Below are 22,062 nucleotides of genomic sequence, written 5' to 3'. Positions count from 1 at the left end.
GAGCAGGCGAAGGGCCGGCGCGGGCTCCGGCGCTCCCGGCATACCTCGGGCGCCGGCGGTGGCGGCGGCGGCGGCGGCCAGGTTAGGTGAGGCGAGGCGGAGGAGGACTGTGTGCGGCGGCCGGTGGTGGGCAGAGGTGTGAGTGCCGCGAAGTACTGAGAGGTAGCCGGGCCGGTGGGGCCGCCGCCGCCGCCATGCAGGAAATCATCGCCAGCGTGGACCACATCAAGTTCGACTTGGAGATCGCGGTGGAGCAGCAGCTCGGGGCGCAGCCGCTGCCCTTCCCCGGCATGGACAGTGAGCGTGGGGCCGGGGTCGGCGGGCAAGGGGCGCAACCGACTCGGACCCGGGACCCCATCCCCTCAGTCCTGGGACTCGGACTTGGGAGCCCACCTTCCTCAGATATATGATCCCTTGGGGCTAGTTTAAGACAGTCTTCAGGAGGGCAACACCATGTCCGGCTGTTCAAATAATTACTGAATGAAGGCGGGTATCTTGGATTGGAAATCCTTCTTCCACCCCCACACACCCCTTAACTACAGGAAAGTGCTTTATAACCCCCTTTCCCCCTCCAGCCCCTCGCTGTGATCTCCCTCTTGCTTTCATTAAAACTGGGCCGTTGGAGGAGTCTGGCTGAGAGAAGGACCGCCTCTCCCTTTCTGTAGAAGATCCCCAGTTAGACTCTCAAGCTCCATTCTTCTCCTAGGACTCACACTCCTGGGAGCCTGTCCCTCCCTTGTTTTCTGGACTCCAACTCTGGGCCTTTCATTAGACTTTTTGAAATGCAAACGAGTGACACCTTCTAGGATTCCCAGTTCCACCGCCTTTAGGCCGTCCTAGCAAAATCTGCCCGCTCCCCAGAAGTCAAGGAATCGCTTGCAAGCTAGAAAGTAGAGACACGAAAGTGGCCTTCAGAGATGCTCTCTGTGGGTTTTCAGCAATTCTGAAATGCCTGCTGAGAAAGAAAACTTTGTGAAGCCAGGTTTATCCTGGTAGCCATGGCCAGTGAATTACTGGGTTCATAAGAACAGCTAGTCCTGAGCCCGCTGACTTCCACCACATGCACTCAGCCTGTATTCTCTTGCTTCCGTCGCCTGAACCAGCAGCATTTGTAGAAGCAAAATACTGCTCTTTTAATAATTGTATTGGTTGGTGCTGCAAATTAAGAGCAGTCCTGTTTCTGTGTCTCCAATTATGCTTTTCCCTCCCTAATAGTCTCTCTCTGGAGCCTGTCCCTCCTTAGAGTCCCCATTCATTTGTGTTTCCTGTGAGATCATTTCCTCCCTCTGTCTCACATTAAAGTGCTTGGGAATTAGTCCTCTGGAAGGTCCGAGCACCAGGTAATTTCGGTGATGATCCTGTGCTCTTTGCCCACTCATTCCAGCTCCTCAAAAACATCTTTATTATAGGAGACTTTCAGAAAGCCCTTTGTAATGACTGGTCTTAACATATGTGTCTCATTTTGCAGGGAATGACTGAAATAAGCAACTTTTTTCTTGCTTGATTGGGCCTTGCATTTTTTTGCCAGTCTTATTTCCTGTATCATGAACACTTCATAGGTCAAAGGCCAGAAGGGTTTCCTCTCACCATCTTCAGATGTCACCAGTAGCAATTGCACCTTGCTTTGTTGACCCCTCTCCTTTTCTCTCCTTTCTAGAGTCAGGGGCTGCTGTCTGTGAATTCTTTTTGAAAGCTGCCTGTGGCAAAGGTAAGAGACCCCTGGTTCCTTGATGTTCCTCCTGAGGTGCCTTCTACCACTCTACCCACTAGCACACCTGTAGGCCATTAGTCTCTGGTTTACATTGCTTTCTCCAGAATAGCAGTGTCCCTAGATGATGAAACTGGTTTGGAAAGGCTAGGAACATGATGGAGTATTCTGCCTGAAACCTAAAACACAAGGCTGAACCTGGCTCTGAATCAGTGTTCTCACCTCACTTTCCCTGTGGCCACAAGCTGACCTATGACATGAACAGAAGCTCCTAGCACTGAGATGTTCGGTAACTTTCTCAGGGTCACAGAGTTAGTGACCCAGGGCTTTGTGATTCTACAGTCTACACAGGCTCACTGTTCTCTGTATCCTCTCATAAAAAAAACCCCATAATAGTCTGTCTCGTGGAGTCTTGTTCATACTAACCAGGCCCCCACAGAGGCTGCATGAGCCAGACTATTCATAAGGAGCAGTATGGGCTGGGCAGGACCCTATATATCATACATGGGTTTGGCCATTTTTCTTTCTCTAGGAAAATTTATTTGGAAACTAAATTTGATCACAAGCTTGAATAGGGAGCACAAAATTAGAGCAAGGTTGGTTTTAATGATTGATTTTGGCACATTTTTGGTTCTGTAACTCAGTCATTTACCTGTGAAATAACAGACCTGCCAGATAGGTCAACCAGGTCGACCTCCAGCTTTCTAGTTGTAACATCATCATCCCTGGGGTCCTGGTCTCATTCCCATGTCCTCCTTGCTCAGTAATTCTGCCTTTCTGACCTGCCATCACCTGTTAGCAAGCTGTCCTTAACATGAGCATTATAACTATCTCTTTGTTAACAAATACATAGCCACTAGCCACATGTGACTATTCAAATTTAAATCAGTTAAAATTTTAGAAAATTAAAAATGCAGTTCCTCAATCATACTAGTCATATTTCAAGTATTTAATGTCATATGTGGCTTCTGGCTGCCATATTGGACAGCATAAATATAGAACTTCCATCATTACAAAAAGTTCTGTTGGACAGGGCTGTCCCAAATCTTTCCCAGTCACAACCTCATTCTGGCCAGGCCTTCCCAGTATTCCTGCCAGGACACTACTTAGAAATAGGACCTTCCCGGGGTATGGCTCTGTCCCATCTGTAAGGATGATCACTAAGGTCCTGCTACAGAAGGCAGACCTCCCCCAGTTTATATGCAATGCATCTCTTCAGTTCTGTAGTTGATCTTCTTTCTTAGTTATTGGAGGCTAAGCAGGTACTTTTAACTAAAGATGGAGCCCACCTGGAGTCCAGGCTTCTGCTGGTGGTCCTCTTTACCTCCTATCTTTTAGGGCTGTGTTTCTCAAACCCCAGTCTTTCTTTAACTAGCCCTACAATTTTTGCCATGTCCATGTACCACTGGAACTATTCTTTAATTAAATAAAGGAATAAACTCACCCCTCCCCCATACACTGTTGGTCTTGTAAAACCTCCATCTTACAGTAAAATCTGTGAAATCATGATGTTTTAGTTAGATTTTACTAAAACACATTAAAAGTATGTAACTATTTAAATTTAAAATGTGTGCCCATGTACTACCTAAAATCACACTGCCTTCTGCCAGAGCAGCCACCACCTTCAGGAACATTCTGCTTTTGGGTGCTTCAGGGAGGTGTGGGGAGAAGGCACTTTGGCTCCCCAGGCCCAATGCCCCTGGGCTTAGGGCTACATCTCTCTGTCTTCCTCTGCAGGGGGCATGTGCCCATTTCGCCACATTAGTGGCGAGAAGACAGTGGTATGCAAACACTGGCTGCGGGGGCTGTGCAAGAAAGGGGACCAGTGCGAGTTCCTCCATGAGTATGACATGACCAAGATGCCTGAGTGCTACTTCTACTCAAAGTTTGGTAAGGCAGTTTGGTAAGGTGTGTGGCCAGGTCCCTCCCTCCACCCAGAAACCCCCCAGCATCTGTAGCCCTGGGGAAGCTCCACTGAGAACCAAGACCCAGAGGAGTTAAGCAGCTGCTCGGGCACCCACGGTATCTACCATCTCCCATCTTTCCAGATTCATATGAGAACCTTAGGCATTGCCCTCCAACCTCGGCTGGTCCATTAGTCATGGGAAATTATGGTTATTCTCTAATAATACCTACCTCTGTGTAGTGCTTCTGTTTTTTGAGCGCTTTCAGGTACTTTGGGAATTTGAGACTAATGAGTCTCCCAGTGGGTGGGTGAGCAGTGGAGCTGGCTAGGGGCCTTGTTTCTGCCCAAGTCAACCTTCTCCCTTAAATCAGCTTCTTCTTATTGTGTGGCAAGTGATTGCCGCCAGGCCAGAGTTGGTTTCCTTCTCTCTGGGCATGTGATCCCAGGTGGTAGCTTGTCAGCCTAACTAAAAATAGCAAATTTGGGGAGCTGTATTCTGGTGGCAAAGAGCCATACTCTTCACCTTGAAACAGATTGCCTTGATCCCTACTTAGAGAACATGTGGCCTAAGTTGTCCTGAGTGAACTTCATGAAGAAGCGGGGACAGGCTGAGGGCAATGGGGCTGACACAGGGCTCCACCAAGCTGTTGCTCTCTCTGATGGAACTAGAATCTCCGGGCTCTCTGCCCTGAGCGAGGCTGACCAGGAAAAATCATTGTTGGTCAGGGCAAGGGCTAGTTCTAGCCTCAGGACTGGGCAGAAGCCAGGAGAGAGACTGGAAGCCTGCTATACTCTGTGGTGGACCGAGGAGTGCTATTCCTGCTGCACACTTTCAAAGCACTGTTGTCAGAGGAGATGCTAATTATTACAGCAGCTCAGCAGGCTTAGCCTGCTGGCTTATTAATTAGAGTTGTGGCTTTTTTTTGTAGAGGTAACACAAGCTGAAAAGTCAAAGCACAGGCAGACAAAAATAGGACTCAGACTTCCTAGCTTCCCCCCACCTCCCCTGGAACCAGCACTGAAAGAAAGCAATGGCTTCTCTGTGGGATCTTTCTCCCATCTGGCCCCAAAGGCAGGAGCCAGCCCTTAGGGCAGCCTCTCAACAGTGCCTCTGCAGGCTAACCTGGGTTCCCTACTGCTAATGGCCCTGGGTGCAGCAGGCCCCCCTCCAACCCCATGCCTCTGTGACAAATCCCTGCCTGCTGTTCCCCTGCAGAGCCTGACCTAGTACAAACATATTATCTGCAGCTCTTGTCACCTGTGACACAGGTGAGGGTCCCCCTTCTAGGCCCTGAAGAAACAGTGATGAAGAAAGACAGGCCCATTCCCTGCCCCATGGTACTTTTGCTCTAGTAGCCCAGGGGAAGAGGCAGCTGATATGCCAGTGAGACAAATAAAGAAGAGAATTGTGCACAATAAGTGCTCCGAAGGAAATAAACAGTGATAGAACCACATGAGGAATCTTCTTGAGGTAGAATGGTCAGAAAGGCCCTCTCTGAGGAGATCTGAAGGCTAAGCAGGGGCCAGTCCTGGCAGAGGACTGTCTTGGAACAGCTAGGGGGCCATTGTCTCTAGAGAGGAGGAAGAGACTGGGCTAGGTCACATAGAGACTTACGGGTCTGGTAAGGAGTTTGCATTTTCTCAGATTGGGCTTTCATGTGTGACATCGATTGGAAAGGAAGGGCAAGCGTGGAGGTGGCTGAACTGTAGCTGGGTGAAAGATCATGGTGGCAGCTGGGCCAGTTGCTCCTAAAACAGCTCCTCTCATAAAGGCTTCATTGCCTTCTACTACAGGGACCCAGCCTGAGTTCCCAAATCTTTCCTACTTTTGTCCTAAAAGGTATGCTCCTCAGACCTTTCCCCTGTTCCAGCTTGTACATGTGAAAAGCTGATCAAAATAGTAATTTCCTGGCCTCACCTGGTACGTTTGCATACCTGGGCACGCCACAGTGCCTGGTACACCCTCTTTGGGTAAGGGATGGAGCCATGAGTTATTTAATGAGTGTGTGTATACCTGTGCCCAGCTCTGTCAGTGTCATTTACCCTTGTGACAGGATGGACACATATGAGGGGAGAACCTTCACAGCGCACATACAGATCAGAAAACTGAGGCTCTGAGGCACTCTAGAGTCTTGGGGTTTGCCAGTGCAGGACTGGACACCAGAACCACCTGGCCCTCTGCTGCACACTAGGCCCTGGCCTTTGGAGAAACCAAGGGGGGTCTGGGTCCAGCTCTCCCGGGGCTGTCCTGGGTGGACGCATGTCTGGGTTTCCCTGCAGGGGAGTGCAGCAACAAGGAGTGCCCCTTCCTGCACATCGACCCTGAGTCCAAGATCAAGGACTGCCCTTGGTACGATCGTGGCTTCTGCAAGCATGGTAGGTGCTTCCTATGCCCACATGACCCTCTACCTGTCCTGCCTATTCCAGCAAAACATGGTGTCAGGCATTTGGGGCTAGTGAGACTTTTTTACACCTTCAGCTCACTTGAGCCTCCCAAAGCTCCTATGTGGACTACACACTCACCTGCATTTTCAATAAAGGAAACTAGTATTTGAGAAATTGTGTGTCCTGCTCATGGTCCCCTGAGAATAGGAGGCAAAGCCAGTATTTGAAGCCCTGCTCTTGCTCTTTGCGCCCCAGACAGTGGTCTGGCCAGGGCTTTGACTGGCAGAGGGGCATGAAGACATCTCCCAAAGAGAGAATGGTCTGAATCACTTGATGCTTGGCTCCACAGGTCCCCTATGTAGGCACCGGCACACGCGGAGAGTCATCTGTGTGAATTACCTCGTGGGATTCTGCCCAGAGGGGCCCTCGTGTAAATTCATGCAGTGAGTAGCCAGTCTCTATTTCCCCAACACCCACAGTGTTCTTGCCCCAGGCCCCACTGCCCTATTCATCTTTCCTGGGTTCAGTTGGGCTTTGGTCCCTGGGTGGTGGTAGCACGGTGCCTGGGGCAGGGATGGGAGGTTGAGAAGGGACCCCAGCTGCTTCCTAAGCCCAGAGGTGGTTCTGCCTACACCAGCAGTTAAACTTTATTGGACATAGCCATCAGGGAATCTGATGAAAGCTATGGGCCCTGTGCTCCAGAAAACTCATGCACATGTAGCCTTGCATATTATTTAGGGCCATCAGGTTAAGAACCTGTGCCCTAAAGGAAGGGTATGGTAGTGTCAGGGCCTCCTATATGAAGATAGTGACCTTGGGGTTTCACATACACTAGTTCATGTAACTCTCACAAGTGTGAAAAGAGAGTGTTCTGTTTCACACATGAGGACACTGAGGCAGCTCAGCCACTGGCCATGGTCACATGGTGGTAGGAGGTGGTACCTGCTCAGAGGCAGGTCTGCAAACCTCCAAAGCCAGGTTCTTGTCCAGCGGGGCTCAGTGCTCCTCTCCTGGGCCTCAGTGCACCTGTCATTTTGGGCTTTGGGTGTTTGAGGGGATAGGGTAGCACTGAAATCACAAAGTAGCCTCCCCCTCCTGTGCTGCCTCCATCCACACTGCCGACACCTGTACAGGAGCATGGTGTCCTGGTTGCTGCCACACGGTGAGCAGGTGGCTGGTGCTGTTGACTTGGTCCTGCTCCCTAGATGAGAGCCCGGGAGCCTGCAGGTAGCCCAGGGGTTCCTGCTTGGGCGGGCAGGCATGTCCTCTGCAGAGTCTGTGTTGTCAGAGAAGGTCTGGTGCTTGAGTTAGACCCTACAGCAAAGGGTATGTATTGGAAGGGGCTCTCATGCTCAAAGCCCCCCATAGAGCAGGCTCGTGCCTTCTGATGATATCAATAGCTGTTTCCTTCATTTCTCTGAGCAGCACTTTCCCCAAGTCTCAGCCAGTTATAGGCAGAGCTGGGTCTGAGCCCAGGCATATCAGTTCTGTTCTTCCCACTGTCCTGTGGCCTCAGGGGCAGAGCTGAAGGCCAACACTTACCCTAAGTCCAGGTGGTTTGTGTTATGTACTTGGGTAGAGACTGGCCATGATATCCCCTGGGCCAGAATTTGAGAATACCACCTGGCCTAGCTCCTCTTTCATCTCTTCTTCTCTTGTTCTCGTCCCCTCTGGTTGTTGGGTGACCAGCCCTCGATTTGAACTGCCAATGGGAACCACCGAGCAGCCTCCATTGCCGCAGCAGACACAGCCTCCGACAAAGGTACCATGTCCTGGTCCCTCCTTGGCCCTATGGCACTGCTGGCCCTGGCAATGCCCTTGCAGCAGAGAACTCAGTGCCTGCATCAATGCGTGGTCTGTCATAGCCCCAGCTGGAGACCTTGTGAGGGCTCAGGAGGAGGCAGGACGGTCACCCTGAGTTCCAGCAGAAAATTCAGGGAGCAAAGCAATTTGCATCTGCCTCTAGATATGGAGGGCTATCTGCTGGAGCTGAATGCCTGGCGAGTGCCTGGGCGGCTCAGCAGTACCCTCCTTGAGCCAGCCTTGGGAGCCAGAGTGGAAGGCAGCATGAGCTCCACATGACTACCGCTCTTGCTTCTGGTTCAGGCCCTTTACTAATGGAGAAACTGACACTCATGGAGGGAGGGGCTTGCCTGAAGTGCCACAGCTGGGCAGGAGCAGAGCTGAGAACAAAACCAAGGCTGGCTAGTTCTCTGGCCAGTGCTGTGATCACTCTGTGTGGATGTTCCCAACTGTGGGGAATGCTGGGAACAGAGGGCTGAAGGACCAGCTGGCTCCTGTTTTCTAGACAAGGGTCCTACAACCCAGCAGTTGGCTGATTCCCCTCAAGCAGGAGGAAAGAGGGAACTGTCATGGACAAATTGGAATCTGCAGCAGCCCCCCCAAAACCAAGGGCACCCTGGGTTTGGTTACTGGAGTTGGGGTTTGGGAAGCCAGAGGAAAGACTGGCCAGTGTGCTAGGCAGGGTCTCAACAGGCTGAATAAACCCACCTGTTCTTGAGCCTTACGCTTACCTGGCTGAACTCTGAACCTGTTGCCAAAGCCCCACCAGGCCCTCCTCACTTCCAGAGGCTGAGCAGCCAGAAGAAGTGTCCATACTTATAACACTGACCACCACCCCCTCGGAGGTTATGGGGCAGATCAGATAGAATTTCTTATCAGCAAAGCTGGGAATTCTTGGATGTGGGTGCAGCCATGACAACCTAGGGTTTTCTAGCTCAGGGTTCCTGCATTTATGGAGGCCAGAGCCAGAAACCACTTAGTTGGGAGATGGCCTTGCTGTCTAGTCCCCACCCCAGGAGTCTCCATCCCCCTTGCTCACATGACTCCCTAGTGGAGGGCCCTCTCAGCCCCTAGACCGCAGTCCAGCGTGTCAGCCTCCAACTGTTTTTCTGTGACTGTTGCTCGCCGTGTAGGCTGCTAAACATCTGGCTGAACCAAGCGTTCATCCTGACCTGAAGCTAGAACCTCAGAAACAAAAGTAAGGCCTGCTCATGCCCTTGCCCCACTGCCCCAGAGACCTCCTCGTCTCTTTGGTGTTTTGTTTTCTACTTTTATTTTTCGTTTCTGTGTGTCTGCATGGTATTTTTCGGGCAGCAGCTTCTGCCATCATCAGCAGATGTTTCTTTTCTGCCTGCTTTCCTGAGTGGGGCCATGGAGGAAGCCCTTCCTGCTGGTCATGCGGGAGCAGTCCCGCCCTCTTTTTTCCTGTCCCCATTGGTAGTCTGCGTGCACGCGTTTTCTGCAGTAAAACCGTGTTGTGTAACTCTTTCCAGCAAAGTAACAATCCGCCATTACAAAGGTCGTCCTCCTTGATCCAGTTAACGAGTCAGAACTCTTCTCCCAATCAGCAGAGAGCCCCACAGGTCATCGGGGTCATGCAGAGTCAAAACAGCAGTGCAGGCAACCGGGGACCCCGGCCTTTGGAGCAGGTCACCTGTTACAAGGTGAGTCTTGGGTTGGGGGCTGGGGAGGGGTCTTCACAGTCAGTGGCTGTTCCCTCAGTCCATAAGTAGTTAATTTTGAAAAATGAAAAATCTTTGTTTTTGCTGATTGTAAAAGTGGGCCATTATGGTGGGCTAGATGCTATCCTACTTTCTTCCACAACACACCAAGGCCAGGTGAACAATTAAATAAACAATGAATGGAGTGTACTTGCAAAAAATGGAGGGAAATCTGTCAGAGGCTAGGAGCAAAGTAGAAGCATGAATCCAGGGACACGGGTGAACCCTGAAGCCTCTGGTTGTCCATAGATCCTGCGTAGGCACACTCAAGGGAAAGGTTCAAAGCTTTACGCCTGCACAGAGAAATCAGAATACCCTTCTCACCGCCTACACACACATACATAAAATAGGACACTCAGAAAAAGAGTAAACTTTTTTTTTTTAATCCTCTATATTTTTTCCACTGCTTTTCAGAGACAGCAGAAGGGGGGGAGAGAAAGGGAGAGAGAGAGAGAAACATCAGTGTGTGAGAGACACATCGATTGGCTGCCTCCTTGACGTGTCCCACCTAGGGCCGGGATCGAGCCTGCAACCAAGGTACATGCCCTTGGCCAGAACCGAACCTGGGACCCTTCAGTCCACAGGCCTACAAGGAGTAAACTTTTTAAAACCCCACTAGGAAACTTGTCATTCTTGGCTCTAGATGGGAAGGGGTGAGGGGAGTCCCTTAAGAGGTTAGAGTCACTGGCAGGCTCTTTCATGAATTTGGACCTGTATTTGTGCCCTTGGTGAGGGCTAAAAAGCTAGTTTTCTCATCTAAAGCAGCCCCAGATGGGCTTCTGGCACCTGGCTCTTTGAGGAATTTATTTTCAACCCAGATCACACAGAATTCCCACAGCTAGAGTTCTGAAGAATGAGTTCACAATTCAAAATCACAAAACATAGAAAAAAACAAGCACCAGCAAGTGAGTCAGAAACAACCAATAGTAAAACTAGACTTACAAAGACTTCAGATTGGGGACTGTTAGAAGAAATACAAAGTTAGTACAGGCTTTTAAAAAAAACATTGATATAGAAGTGTTTAGGATACAAAGTGAGTATTGTCCTTTACTCCCACCTTTTCTTAAACAGCCACTGTATTCAGTGTATTCTGTTCTCATGATTTTTGGTTTCGGCACCCCTTTACACTCCAAAACCCCTAAGGGAGAACCCCACCAGGGACTTCTGGATTCCACTTGGAGAAATGCCCTCCTAAACTTTTATTCATGCAAACACAAGGATAGTATGTATTTTAACGTAAATGGGACCCTAGTATATATAATGTTCTATACTTTTTCATTACAATATATTGTAGATCTATATCGGTGTATGTAAATTTAATCCTTTTCAGTGACTGTATAATATAACCGTAATTTATCAGTTCTCTGTTGGTACACAATTAAGTTATAATTTTTACAGCTAAAAACAGTGCTGAATATAATACTTAAGACATTTGTGAGCTCTTGTCTGATGTCAGTAGAATCCATGCCTGCAAGTAGAAAGCCTAAGTCAAAAGGCGTATATTTAAAATGCTCATAGAAAAGCTAACCCACCGGGCACTTCCCATGGCCATCACTCACTGAGCACCTGCTCTGTGCCAACTCTGCTGAGGAAACAGACTGCTGCTGTTCTATCCTGGGAGGGGTTTTTGTTCTCAAGGGAAGGGAAGGCTGGGGCCCAAAGACACTAAAGTTAAAAGTGCACATGGATTCAAGGAAGGCCTCAGATTTCTAAGCCTGAGCCATAACAGGTGAGGAGAGTACAGAGTGGGATGTGAAAGTGAGGCGAGTGGGGGTACCTGTCCTATGCAGAGCAGTTTCCAACCAGTCAGTACTCAAGTACAGTGAGGAAACTTAGGTTTCCTGAAGCAGCATAGCTGTCATCTTGTCTCCTGTAGGACTCTTCAGCAGGGCTTCTATGAAGCAAGCTCTCATAAGTCCTGGAACCTTAGAAAGCTGGGGTGGGGACCTGCCAACCTTTTCTTCCCAGGGGCACTTTATAGTTACTGTTAAAGATGCCTTGTGGGAATCCTGGACTCCCCAGGATCAGCTGTGGAGGCTGATGGACATGCAAAGTACCATGAATGGGCTCACACAGTTCCTCCCTCTGGTCATCACATCAGCTAAAGGGCTAACTGGCAGCTACACAGGCCACTTGTCCACACAGATCACATGTACAGATAAGAAATACTTGAAAACATGAGGACAGCAGGCTCGGGAATAGAGCAGCCAGTTCTGGGCAGTGGTGACCAAGTAGAGCCCCGCACTCCAGGCCGAGGAAGCAGGGACCAGGAGGGCACTTCGTGGGTTAGTGCAGAGTGTGTGCCCCTACCACCTCCACACCCCTTCGTTGTTTGGTTCTTGAGGCTGCCATTCGCTTCCTTTCTTAGAATTCTGCTTTTTGAGCAGCAACAAGACAATGAAAGGAAGTTAGGCAGGGACTGGATAATCAGAGCCAGGACAGATCAGGATCAGTGCTAGATTTTTGAGGTGATTTTACCAGGTCTATTCATCCAAGTCTAATTGTCCCATCTCTCTGATAATGTGACTGAAACCTGTCCCCAGGGGTAGCTTAGGCAGATGTGCAAGAACCAGAAGGGAAAATCTGGGTGCAGCCCTCACTCCACAGCAGTGAATCCCTCCCTGCATTAGGGGAGGAGCTTGGTGGCTTCTCTCTCTCCTTGTTCCCTCCCATCTCCAGGAAGTCCCAGAATGGTGCCTCACAGGTAAGTGACTGGTCAGCCATGCAGAGGGGCTTCATTCTTGGACAGGTCGGGAAGCTCTGGTGCCCATGGGCCTCTTCCTACCACCCACTGTGAGAACCCTTCTGTGGGCAGGCCCCATGTGCCCAAGGGGCTAAAGGAGCTCTCTACTATGTGTTCTGAGATCCTCTGGCTGCAGGAGTTTCTCTCCCCCATCTGATGAGTTGTTGGCTGCAGTTTATATACCACCGTACCTTCTATAGCTTTTCCCTTGTATTTCAATGAATCTCTGAACCACTGAGAATTTCAGTCTCCATTCCCAACCTGGTATTTGTGGGTGCTGCCTTAGTTGAAAATTGCATTTGAAAAGTGTTTTTGTTTTTTGTCTTCTCTTTCCCTTCCTGCTGTTCCCAGTGTGGTGAAAAAGGACACTACGCCAACAGATGCACCAAAGGGCACTTGGCCTTTCTCAGTGGACAGTGACAGCAGCTGGAGACAGCTCAGAGCAGCCCAAAGGGCCCCGTTTTGGGGACCACTCTGGGCCATCCTTGGGATTGTGCATTTAACTGTTCAACGCCAGTGTTAGTGCAACTCTGGCTGGAGCTGGCAGGCAAGCACACTGGGGTTTATCAGTCCGAGGGACTACATCTGTCAGTTTCCCTATCAATTTGCTATAACCTCTTTTTTAAAAAGGGGGACATGTGCTCCAGTTCTCTCCCTCAAGTCAGCATCATGTTTGTCTAGGCATCAACATCTGTCTGGGACTCCTGAACACCACCCTGGAGAGGGGAGGAAGTTATAGGGAAGAGCTTGTGCTAAGCAGTTGTGTATGAAAGACGGCCCTTCCCCTCGGGCCTCATTAAACACCAGCTCTTGGTGACCCCAGGGACTGGTGGGTCATTAAAACTGCGGCTAGGTCATGCCTGCTTCCTCCATGTCCTGCTGAATTCAGAAGCTGTGCCTATCAATGTGATTTGAACGAGGCAGCCCTTCAGGGCAAACTCAAGTGGGCTTGTTGCCTCAGCCTGGTCCTGTTCCAAGGGGGCAGCAATTGAGGGGTGGAGGGCTCTCAAGTGTGAAGGTCTTTTTCCTCTGGGCTTATTTTCTTGGGGCACATGCTTGACAGTGTTTAAGGTATACCTGAAGCTGGGGCTGCAGACCACCACCTGTGCACCTACCTCCTGCCCCATCAAGCATCTGTACTGTCTGTCACTCAGACCTTTTGGCCTATAGAGACCACCTTAAGCCTGGAAATGTGAAATGATCACCTGGAACCTGCTGGGCAAGGGGGCCTATCCAAGTTCAATTATAAGAACAATTTTTATGAAGTTGATTAAAGCTTGTTTTTTAACTTGTGTCTCATTCCTTCAGAGACTCCATGCCAAGGAGAGGATCTTGCTACTGGCTGCACTAGCTGCCTGGCACGAAGTTTTGATACTGGTACCTGCTTTTCCCCTTTCAACAAATGAATTTCCAGGAGGGAAGTAATGCTGCCAAGGCATTTTTACTGGCAGCTAGAAAAGTCTGGAAGCTTGGACTTTGAAACATCCACCTGGCAGGTCTCTATCTCAAATGTTGAATGACATTTATTCAAATTTGTGTCTAGGAGATAATGAGCCATAGCCATCTCACCCCCTTATACTCCATGCAGTATATAGGCTCACCATACACCCCTGAACAAGAAACCAGTCTGGCCTTCATGTCACTTTACTGAAGGCTTTTGATGATAAGGAATAGTGCTGGATGTGGGCCATCAGGGCCTGTGCTTTCCCTCCCTTGGATCATCCCACTGAGCTTCTCTCAGGCATATACCCTGGAGTAATGCAGAACAATTGTAGGGAGGGCATTCTTAGGAACACAAGGTTTCTGCTTGATACTGTAAAAGTGTCAGGTGACAAAAGGCCAAAAGTGCTTAGGGCACTCAAGGCAAAGAGCAGGAAAACACTTGAAAGGTGTTTCCTTTCAATGTCAGTACCACCCCACTCCCACCCCCACCACCCAGGAGCTGGGACAAAAATCCCAAAGTGATGTAGGTGCCCAAGAAGGCTTCATGAGTCAAAGCCCTGGGCTGTCTGACAGGCTCCCTTTGGGAGTAGTAAGGCAATCTCATTCCACCTTGCACAAGGGGACCTCCTGGAGTGGGGGAAAATGGCCAAACCAATGAAGCAGCCCAGTACCAGCCATCTTTTATTAGGTGTTAATTACAATATGAAAGGATTCAGAGGTGCTGGGCAAAGATCATGGTCAGGAATGTGGAGTCCACACTGGGCCCTCTTCAGTGGTACTTGCGTCGTCGCTCATGTTCTGGAGTTAGAAAGGCAAAATTGTAAGTTTAAGTTACAGTGAAAGCACAAGATGAGAGGGAAAGTATCAGGCTAAAATCATATAAAGCCATCCTGAGAATTTCTCCCAGGAAATGACCCTGAACCTGCCTGCCAGCATCTCAGCAGAAATTGCTGACCTGGGGACATGAAGGCACCTCAGGTGCTCATCTGCCCCATGGCCAGCCTCTTCCCAGGAGGAATGCCCACTCAGATAAACAGCCCCCAGAACATGTCCAGTTCTTTGGAGCCAGATGCCACAGACAGGTAGGGGGATGGACACTGTCAGAAATAGCCATGAAACAAGTTAGTGGCCACCAATGATACCGTTTCTGGCATTTCCCACTGGACAAGCAAGCTCCTCTTGGGTCTCAGAACGAGGAATAGCTATGCTTCTCCAGAGCACTGCATGGTCACTAGATTGTACCACTCAACTTCCCTCTTTGCATGGCCTGCTAGGAAAATGAAGCCAAATATTCCATCAGCCTTTGGCAGAGCATGCAGTGTCTTACAGGATGCTTCCTAAGTATTACCTTTACCCCAGCTTCATCTTATTTTTCCTGTGTATTTTCTCTTTGCCACAATTTTCTCACTAAATATCCTAAAAACTATTATCACAAGTCCCTCCAATTCTTAAGCTGTCAGTGGAATGATAGACTTCTAAATCTGACAGTGAGCCAATGCCACCCTCTCATGGGAAACCCCACTGAAGACAAAGTAACCCAAGACACTTACTTAGTTCCTTATAAGAACGACAGTAGTTGAAAAGCACATAAGCTGCCAGCACCATAGAAACCCCAGCAACGCTCCCTTTCTTCACATTGACATACTTGTCGTAATACCTGTAGTAACCTGCAAACAAGAGAGGAGGTCACTGCCCTGCTTTGCTGTGAATGCAGTGCAAAGTCAAGTCTGGCTTAAATTCAGGGATCCAGACCTACTCTGGCTCTTTAAGCCACTAACCCTACATTCACGGGTTGATAAAGGGAAAAGCACAAATGCCCCAGAGTGTTGGGTCCCCACAAGCCCAGGAGAAGCTACAGCTAGGCCCACCTTAATTCTGCCCCTACCCTTTGGCCTTGATCTTGTAGACTTGGTTCAGCCTGTCAGCCTTTGATCCTACCTCACCCTCACTCCAGCCCTGGGAAACCCTTACCCTAATTCTGAATGAGAATCCAACCCCTAATAAGGGCCCCTTGGGGAGGAAGGCTTTGTCTATTAGGTGCTCCCACCAGTGAGGAAACAATCTGCCCCCTTGGGGCTCATGGCCTAGTAGATAGAAAAAGACTGAAATGATCATAGAAGGTCACAGTTTACAACAGTCAGGGATGCCATGAAGGAGCACTATAAGTGCCACGCTCAACTCCACTGAGGAGTCAGGGACTATTATACTGTGGGGAAATGATAGAGTATTCTAATCTGAGGGCAAAACTGAGGAAAGGCCTCAGGGCAGAAGGAAAGATGGCACATAAAAGACGGCCACAGGGAGGCCAGAATTTAAAACAAAAACACAGGAGGGGAGCCCCTGAGGGGCTGGAGAACATGCAGGCCCCATGGGATAGATGATGTGGCTCTTTATTCTTGGAACATGATATGGGTTCCAGAGGACTGATCTGACTAGCTGTGCACTTTAAAATGTACAGACATGAAGGACAAAGTATTTCAAATATTCATCATGGAAGTTTTGCCTGGCAGGGAGATGAGCATTATACTTTAGACTGATGTCCACTATGTTTCATTACCTCTTAAAGAAGTCTAATGATGTGAAAATGCTCATAGACATTTCTCTAAGATGAAGGTAATGGTACTGATTCCAAGCAACAAAAATCATTTTCTTGGCTGAAATATCTCAGAGCCTTTATTACACAAATTAATTTAGAGGAAAAAGAAACCTGAAGAACCAGAGATTTGCTTTTATTTACACATGTCAAAAAGTCTCTGACCTCTTTGAAACGCTCCACCAATGCCTTTAGGGGTAAAATCCCGCATCATTATCCAGCTTGGCAGCTCCCCTATTTTGACATCCATGAGTCTCTTCTCCTTCAATGGTACTGATTAGGAAAAACAAAAAAATACACATACTGAAAAATCTCCCAGTAATACAAATAGCATCCTTTTATGTCACTCATTTCAACCATTCAATAAAGGGGCATTCAATAATGTTACTATATAGAGGCTGGACATAAGTAATATTATGAATAAACATGTCACACCAAATTCACTACTTTAAGGCAGAGCATATAATGGCACAACTGGTGTAGTGACAGATTTATTAATAAACAGGATTTTGAATAACACCTTGCTGGGAATAACTACGTAAAAAGAGAATTAAGGGCCATGAGGAAGAAAGAAAGTGGGGGACAGAATAGAAACATTACTGCAAAATTAATATTTACTTTACATATATTAGCTCATTTAATCTTTAAAGCAAGTAGTTGATGCCTTTACAAGGTTTTGGTGGCAGCGGTGGTGGGTGACTCAGAGAAGTTGGCCAAAGTCACACAGCATATTTCAGTGAGAGTCTGCGGACTGGACAAGAAGGGCTCCTAGTTGAGGCCATACTGTATACATCTCTGGACTTAAGAGCAAAATAGGAAGGGGAACCTGGGAGAGGAGTGGAGCTGTGAGTGTCCGGATGCTCATGAGGGAATGGTCTCCCTTCCCCCATCCTCCCCCAGAGGTCAACTTTAAAAAGCTGCTTAGTAGGTGTCCTATTCAGGGCAAGAAGTCAATTACTAAAGTCCCTTCTTAAAGATGAACAGCCACTGGAAGAGCCAGACTAAATCACTCCAAGGTTTCTTTTCCATTTTGAGGATCCAAGGAAAGACTAATACTCCCTAAAGACCAGCCTCAAGAGCCCACTGAGGGAAATCCCACAGGTTTCCTGACCTCTCAACCTTTAACAAGGGCAAAGGTTGTCAGGCCATAAAGAGAAATTTGAGGCTTAACAGCAGCTTCTAATCTGCTACAGGTCGTCTGGAGAACCTGACCCTTGGCCTTGATGGACAAGACTGAGTGCTCGTCACAACAGGCCACAAGTGACAGGTGGAGGCATAAGCCTATGACTTGCATGCATGGTTTAAGGGTCATGGTTGAGGCTATCTGTCCCAAACAAACTGCCCCAACCTTCCACCTAGATTCATCCAACAAACATGGAGCACCTACCATATGTCAGGTAGCACACCAAGCACTGTGGGTACAATACTAACTGCAGAGGAGAGCCTTGCTCTCAGGAGCCAATATTCTATGAGGGAAGACAACCATCTTATATCCATTCATCTTCCTGGGCTCACCATACACCATACCCTTTGTTTCTCATATGCAACAGAATTATTTTCACTGAGTGCCTTTGCATTTGCAGTGTCCCTGGTTCATCACAAGGCTATCTCAACTTAAATATCATCTCCTAACAGGCCTCCTTCCCTGCCTTCCTTAAGTGCCAGCACTTCCCTTCAATATAGTCTGTGAGCTCATTTCCTTATCTGTAAAATGGTTTATTACAAGGATTGAATGAGAATCTACATAAAAGTATTTGGAACAGTGCTCAGAATGGCAAACTGTTATTATTACTATTACTACTGAAATCTCATTAAGGTCTACATGGAACTTTTTTTTTAAATATGTCTTTATTGATTTCAGAGAGAGGAAGGGAGAGGGAGAAAGACAGAAACATCAATGATTAGAGAGTCATTGGTCAGTTGCCTCCTACACGCCCCCTACTGGGGATCAAACCCACAGCCCAGGCATGTGCCCTGACCAGAAATCAAACCTCAATCTCAATCTCCTGGATCCTAGGCCGATGCTCAACCACTGAGTCACACCAGCTGGGCATGATTAGTTTAGTAATCTTTATGAAATGTCAGTCTCAAATGAATATATGTTCCAAATCTCTGCTGGAGAGTTTAGTGTGAATGACATTAAACTCAACACCAAACATCCTCCAAAAATAACCTTTATCTTTCTCTGTATCTTGCCTGTGCTTATTTTTAGAAAAGTTTAATAAGTACATATCTTACATCCCAGGTTTGTCTTTACTTGAATGGGTAGGCTTTTAGTCCAAGGATTACTATATCACATTTCTTCTTGCATAATAACATAGTAATACCTTTGCTACACTCTCAAAGCCTTCTTGCATGCAGTAAGGAGTGCAAACATGTCATTCTAAAACCAACTCTGGCTTTAGCCCGGCCGGGCGTGGCTCAGCGGTTGAGCGTTGACCTAGGATCCAGGCAATTGGGGTTCGATTCCCGGTCAGGGCACATGCCTGGGTTGCGGGCTCGATCCCCAGTCAGGGGGTGTGTGGGAGGCAGCTGATCAATGACTCTCTCATCATTGATGTTTCTCTCTCTCTCCCTTTCCCTTCCTCTCTGAAGTCAATAAAGATAAATTTTAAAAAAATAAAATAAAACCAACTCTGGCTTTAAATATGGAATTTTGATGGGGAGTGGTGATGAAGGTATAGATGGAACTAGAATAGCACAATGTTGCTAACTGCTGACACTGGGTATGAGTACAAAGTTACATTATTCTGTTCCTTTCTATTCTAAATCTTCCATAATAAATGTCTAAAAATGCTTTTAAGAACAGAACTATGTTGGGAGAAATATGCAAAAAAACCCCACAGTATTTTAAATCAAAGTATTTTTGACTGCTATAAGGCTAGCGGCTCAAAAAAAAACCAGGCCACTTCTGGGCCCACTGAAGCTATTTTTTTCACACTCACTAAAAACACATTCTGCATTATCATGACTACATTCAGGAGCTGGCATGGAGCCTTGGCATACTAGAGAAAAAAAGCCAACAATTTAAAACTTATTTTCTACATATTTATATCTCTGTACTATGAAGACAAAAGAATTTCCCTAACCAAAATTAAGAAATGTATAAGCACAGGGGGAAAAAAATCACATTAGTTTTAAGGAAAACAAGTACACCACCATCACAAAATTCCAAGGGACAATCAGATTCATTAGAGATACATCTACACTTATTCTAAGAATTTCTCTTTTAGTGGAAGACAAAGGCCTCAGTCCTTGGCAGCCATATTGGAACCCTCCCTCAACAGCTGTGCAGTGAGTGCTACACATCCCTCTGCAGCCACTGGTTCACACCAGTAGTGTGTGGTGATCACAGAGCAGACTCTAGAGTCCAGTATTCTGAGTTTTGTGCCACTTTGTAGCTGTATGTCCTTGGGCAAGTTACTGCCCTCTCTGTGCCTCAATTTCCTCCTTTGTAAGTACCCACCCTGGTACTTGGCTTTAGGTACTGTGTAAATGGGAATTACTATTATTTGTCTTTCTATGAGCCACCTGAAGGTGGGAGCATCCACACACACAGTTCCTGGTCATGACACACTTTCAGTGAAGATTGTGGAAGGACCACAAGTATGGCTTGATTTTATGATTTCAAGAAGCATACTGTTGCCCGGCCAGGCGTGGCTCAATGGTTGAGCGTCAACCTAGGACGCAGGCGATCAGGGTTCAATTCCCAGTCAGGGCACATGCCTGGGTTTCGGGCTCGATCCCCAGTCAGGGGTGTATAGGAGGTGGCCAATCAATGACTCTCTCATCATTGATGTTTCTATCTCTCTCTCTCCCTCTCCTTTCCTCTCTCTGAAATCAATAAAGATATATTTAAAAAAAAAAAAAAAAAAGGAATACTGTTGTCTTAGCCAGTTTTGCTCAGCCTGCGGATGGAAGGGTTTTGGGTTCGATTCCAGCCAATGGCACACGTACCTCAGGTGCAAGCTCGATCCCCTGCCCAGACAAGGCCATGTGCGGGAAGCAACCAATTGATGTGTCTCTGTCATATTGATGTTTCTGTTTCTCTCTCTCTCTTCCTCCCTCCCACTCTCTCTGAAAAGCGATGGAAAAAATATCCTTGGGTGAGGATTAAAAAAAAAGCAGCATACTGTTCACTTATATGAAGAGGCATGGAAATGCCAAGTGTTTTCTAGGTACTAAATCCAACCCAGGGGTTTGTAGGTTTTGCAGGCCACATAAGGCCTCTGTAACAGTCTTCTTTTTCCTAAACAGATTTTTAAAAAACATAAAAACCATCCTTAGCTCACAGACGAAAACAGGCCTCATGAAATCCAGCCTATTGGCCATAGTTTGCCAACCGCTGATCTCCTCTATTGCTATTAATTCATACTTTTTTCATCATTTTATTTGCTAATGAACTAGAAGCTTTATCCTCTGGCAACAGACATCATCTACAAGATCATCAGTATTTAAGAGACTTGGACTCCAATTCCTTCTCCTAGAGTGATGCTGAATGGGCCAGATGTGAAAGGACCATGTCCAAAGGTCAGAGTTTAAGCTGGGATAAGCAGCACTCGCCTGTGAGCCAGGCAGTGTTCCAAGTACCTTACATGTACTAAATTGTTAAATCCTTAGTCCATAGTGCTCTTCACAATAACCCTCTGCTTAAGATGCCAAGTCTCAATGCTTCCTTTTCACATGTTGTCTTAAACAACAAAACCACCTATGGATAAATATTCTCATGCCCATTTTTACAAATGGGAAAAACAGGATCATTCTCATCATTTCTGATCCCCCTCTTCATTTCTCCAGCCTGAGATTGAAAATACAGAAACTGGGACAAGACACACAGATTAATCAAAACTCTGCCACTATCATGCTGTGTGATCTCAGGCAGGCCACCTCACACAGGATCAACATTCCTGGCACTGACTTCTTGAAAGCTACTGTGAGAAGATCTATGGATTATACATGGTTTCCCTACTATTTAAAAAAAAAAAAAGTGTGCACAGTCCAGTGAGTGTAGAAATTCATACATACATGTCACCGAAATGATTGCTAGTCCTAAAATCATCCTTGTGATTTACGCTCAGTTTACCACGAGGCCCCAAATTCCTAGGTTTGAATCCCAGCTCAGTCCTCTCCCCAGTTGTGACCTTGAATAGGTCACTTCACCTTGGAAAGCCAATTCAGCGCATAGTAAACATATATGCGTCTACCCTTTCGTTGTGTCAGGCACTGTCCTAGGCATTAAGCTTCTCCGGGAGCTTAATTTGAGCTTCAACTTTCCAAAGAAGGATACAGTCTCCATGTAGGGTTCAAGTGCAAAGCCCCTGGGTAGCGGCGGGGTCGAGAGCAGCTATTCCTTAGCGAAGAGAGGACAGGAGTCCCGAGGTGGCGCATTCCCCAGCCCCGAGGCGCGTCGCCCGGCTGCCCTCGCCCTCACCCTCACCCTCCCGCGACAGCCCGGCGGCGCGGTCCGGTGAGCTGAGAAAGGTCGGACGGCGCAGGACCCTTGGCAAAAGGTCCAGAGCGCCTCGGGTGAGGTCGCGGCGAAGGGCCTCAGCGAAAAACAGCAGGCTCTGCAGCTCCCTCCCCTCCCAGAGTGTGTTTGAGCCCCGGACCCTGGCTCCAGCTTCCAATCTGACGGCCCCGAACCGGGTCTCGGTACCTACCCACTGACGCCATCTTGGAGTCCGGGGCGTCCGCTCTGCGAGCCGCGCGAGGACTGCTGGGTAAGGCGCTCGCGCCCCGGGGTCACGGAAAACAGAGGCT

At 47.9% G+C, this 22,062-nt stretch overlaps 2 protein-coding genes across 6 annotated transcripts; one reads left to right on the top strand and one right to left on the bottom strand.

The window, feature by feature from the left end:
* Positions 1–37: 37 nt before the first annotated feature.
* On the top strand, positions 38–13,554 carry CPSF4 (cleavage and polyadenylation specific factor 4). Of its 5 annotated transcripts, none has more exons than XM_081133836.1 (8): positions 38–297; positions 1,658–1,708; positions 3,446–3,598; positions 5,895–5,990; positions 6,349–6,442; positions 7,689–7,761; positions 9,374–9,466; positions 12,618–13,554. In XM_081133836.1, exons 1-8 carry the CDS (start codon positions 195–197, stop codon positions 12,684–12,686), a joined length of 732 nt encoding a protein of 243 aa, XP_080989962.1. In that variant the 5' UTR covers positions 38–194; the 3' UTR covers positions 12,687–13,554. The 5 variants fall into 5 exon arrangements, with proteins under 5 accessions (XP_080989962.1, XP_080989961.1, XP_080989960.1 ...); XM_081133835.1 differs by having other exon boundaries at positions 9,371–9,466; XM_081133834.1 differs by having other exon boundaries at positions 9,296–9,466.
* An 810-nt stretch (positions 13,555–14,364) lies between these two features.
* ATP5MF (ATP synthase membrane subunit f) lies at positions 14,365–22,043 on the bottom strand. Its single transcript, XM_081133338.1, has 4 exons — positions 21,963–22,043; positions 16,468–16,575; positions 15,260–15,376; positions 14,365–14,507 (listed from the first exon to the last, which is right to left on the bottom strand). The coding sequence occupies exons 1-4, from the start codon at positions 21,973–21,975 to the stop codon at positions 14,479–14,481; spliced, it is 267 nt and encodes an 88-aa protein (XP_080989464.1). The 5' UTR covers positions 21,976–22,043; the 3' UTR covers positions 14,365–14,478.
* Positions 22,044–22,062: the final 19 nt, after the last annotated feature.

Source organism: Miniopterus schreibersii (assembly GCF_964146895.1).
Source record: "Miniopterus schreibersii genome assembly, chromosome: 3".
Lineage (NCBI taxonomy): Eukaryota > Metazoa > Chordata > Mammalia > Chiroptera > Miniopteridae > Miniopterus > Miniopterus schreibersii.
Note: the sequence above shows the minus strand (reverse complement) of the source record. Positions and strands in the feature narration are given on the sequence as shown.

Excerpts from the sequence above, each read along its gene's own strand:
- CPSF4 (XM_081133834.1), top strand. The coding sequence starts at position 195 with ATGCAGGAAATCATCGCCAGCGTGGACCACATCAAGTTCGACTTGGAG. Across the intron at positions 3,599-5,894 it reads CTACTTCTACTCAAAGTTTG|GGGAGTGCAGCAACAAGGAG; the intron begins GTAAGGCAGTTT and ends GTTTCCCTGCAG. Across the intron at positions 5,991-6,348 it reads TCGTGGCTTCTGCAAGCATG|GTCCCCTATGTAGGCACCGG; the intron begins GTAGGTGCTTCC and ends TTGGCTCCACAG.
- ATP5MF (XM_081133338.1), bottom strand. Across the intron at positions 15,377-16,467 it reads TGGTGGAGCGTTTCAAAGAG|GTTACTACAGGTATTACGAC; the intron begins GTCAGAGACTTT and ends TCTTGTTTGCAG. Across the intron at positions 14,508-15,259 it reads TCGTTCTTATAAGGAACTAA|AACATGAGCGACGACGCAAG; the intron begins GTAAGTGTCTTG and ends TTCTAACTCCAG.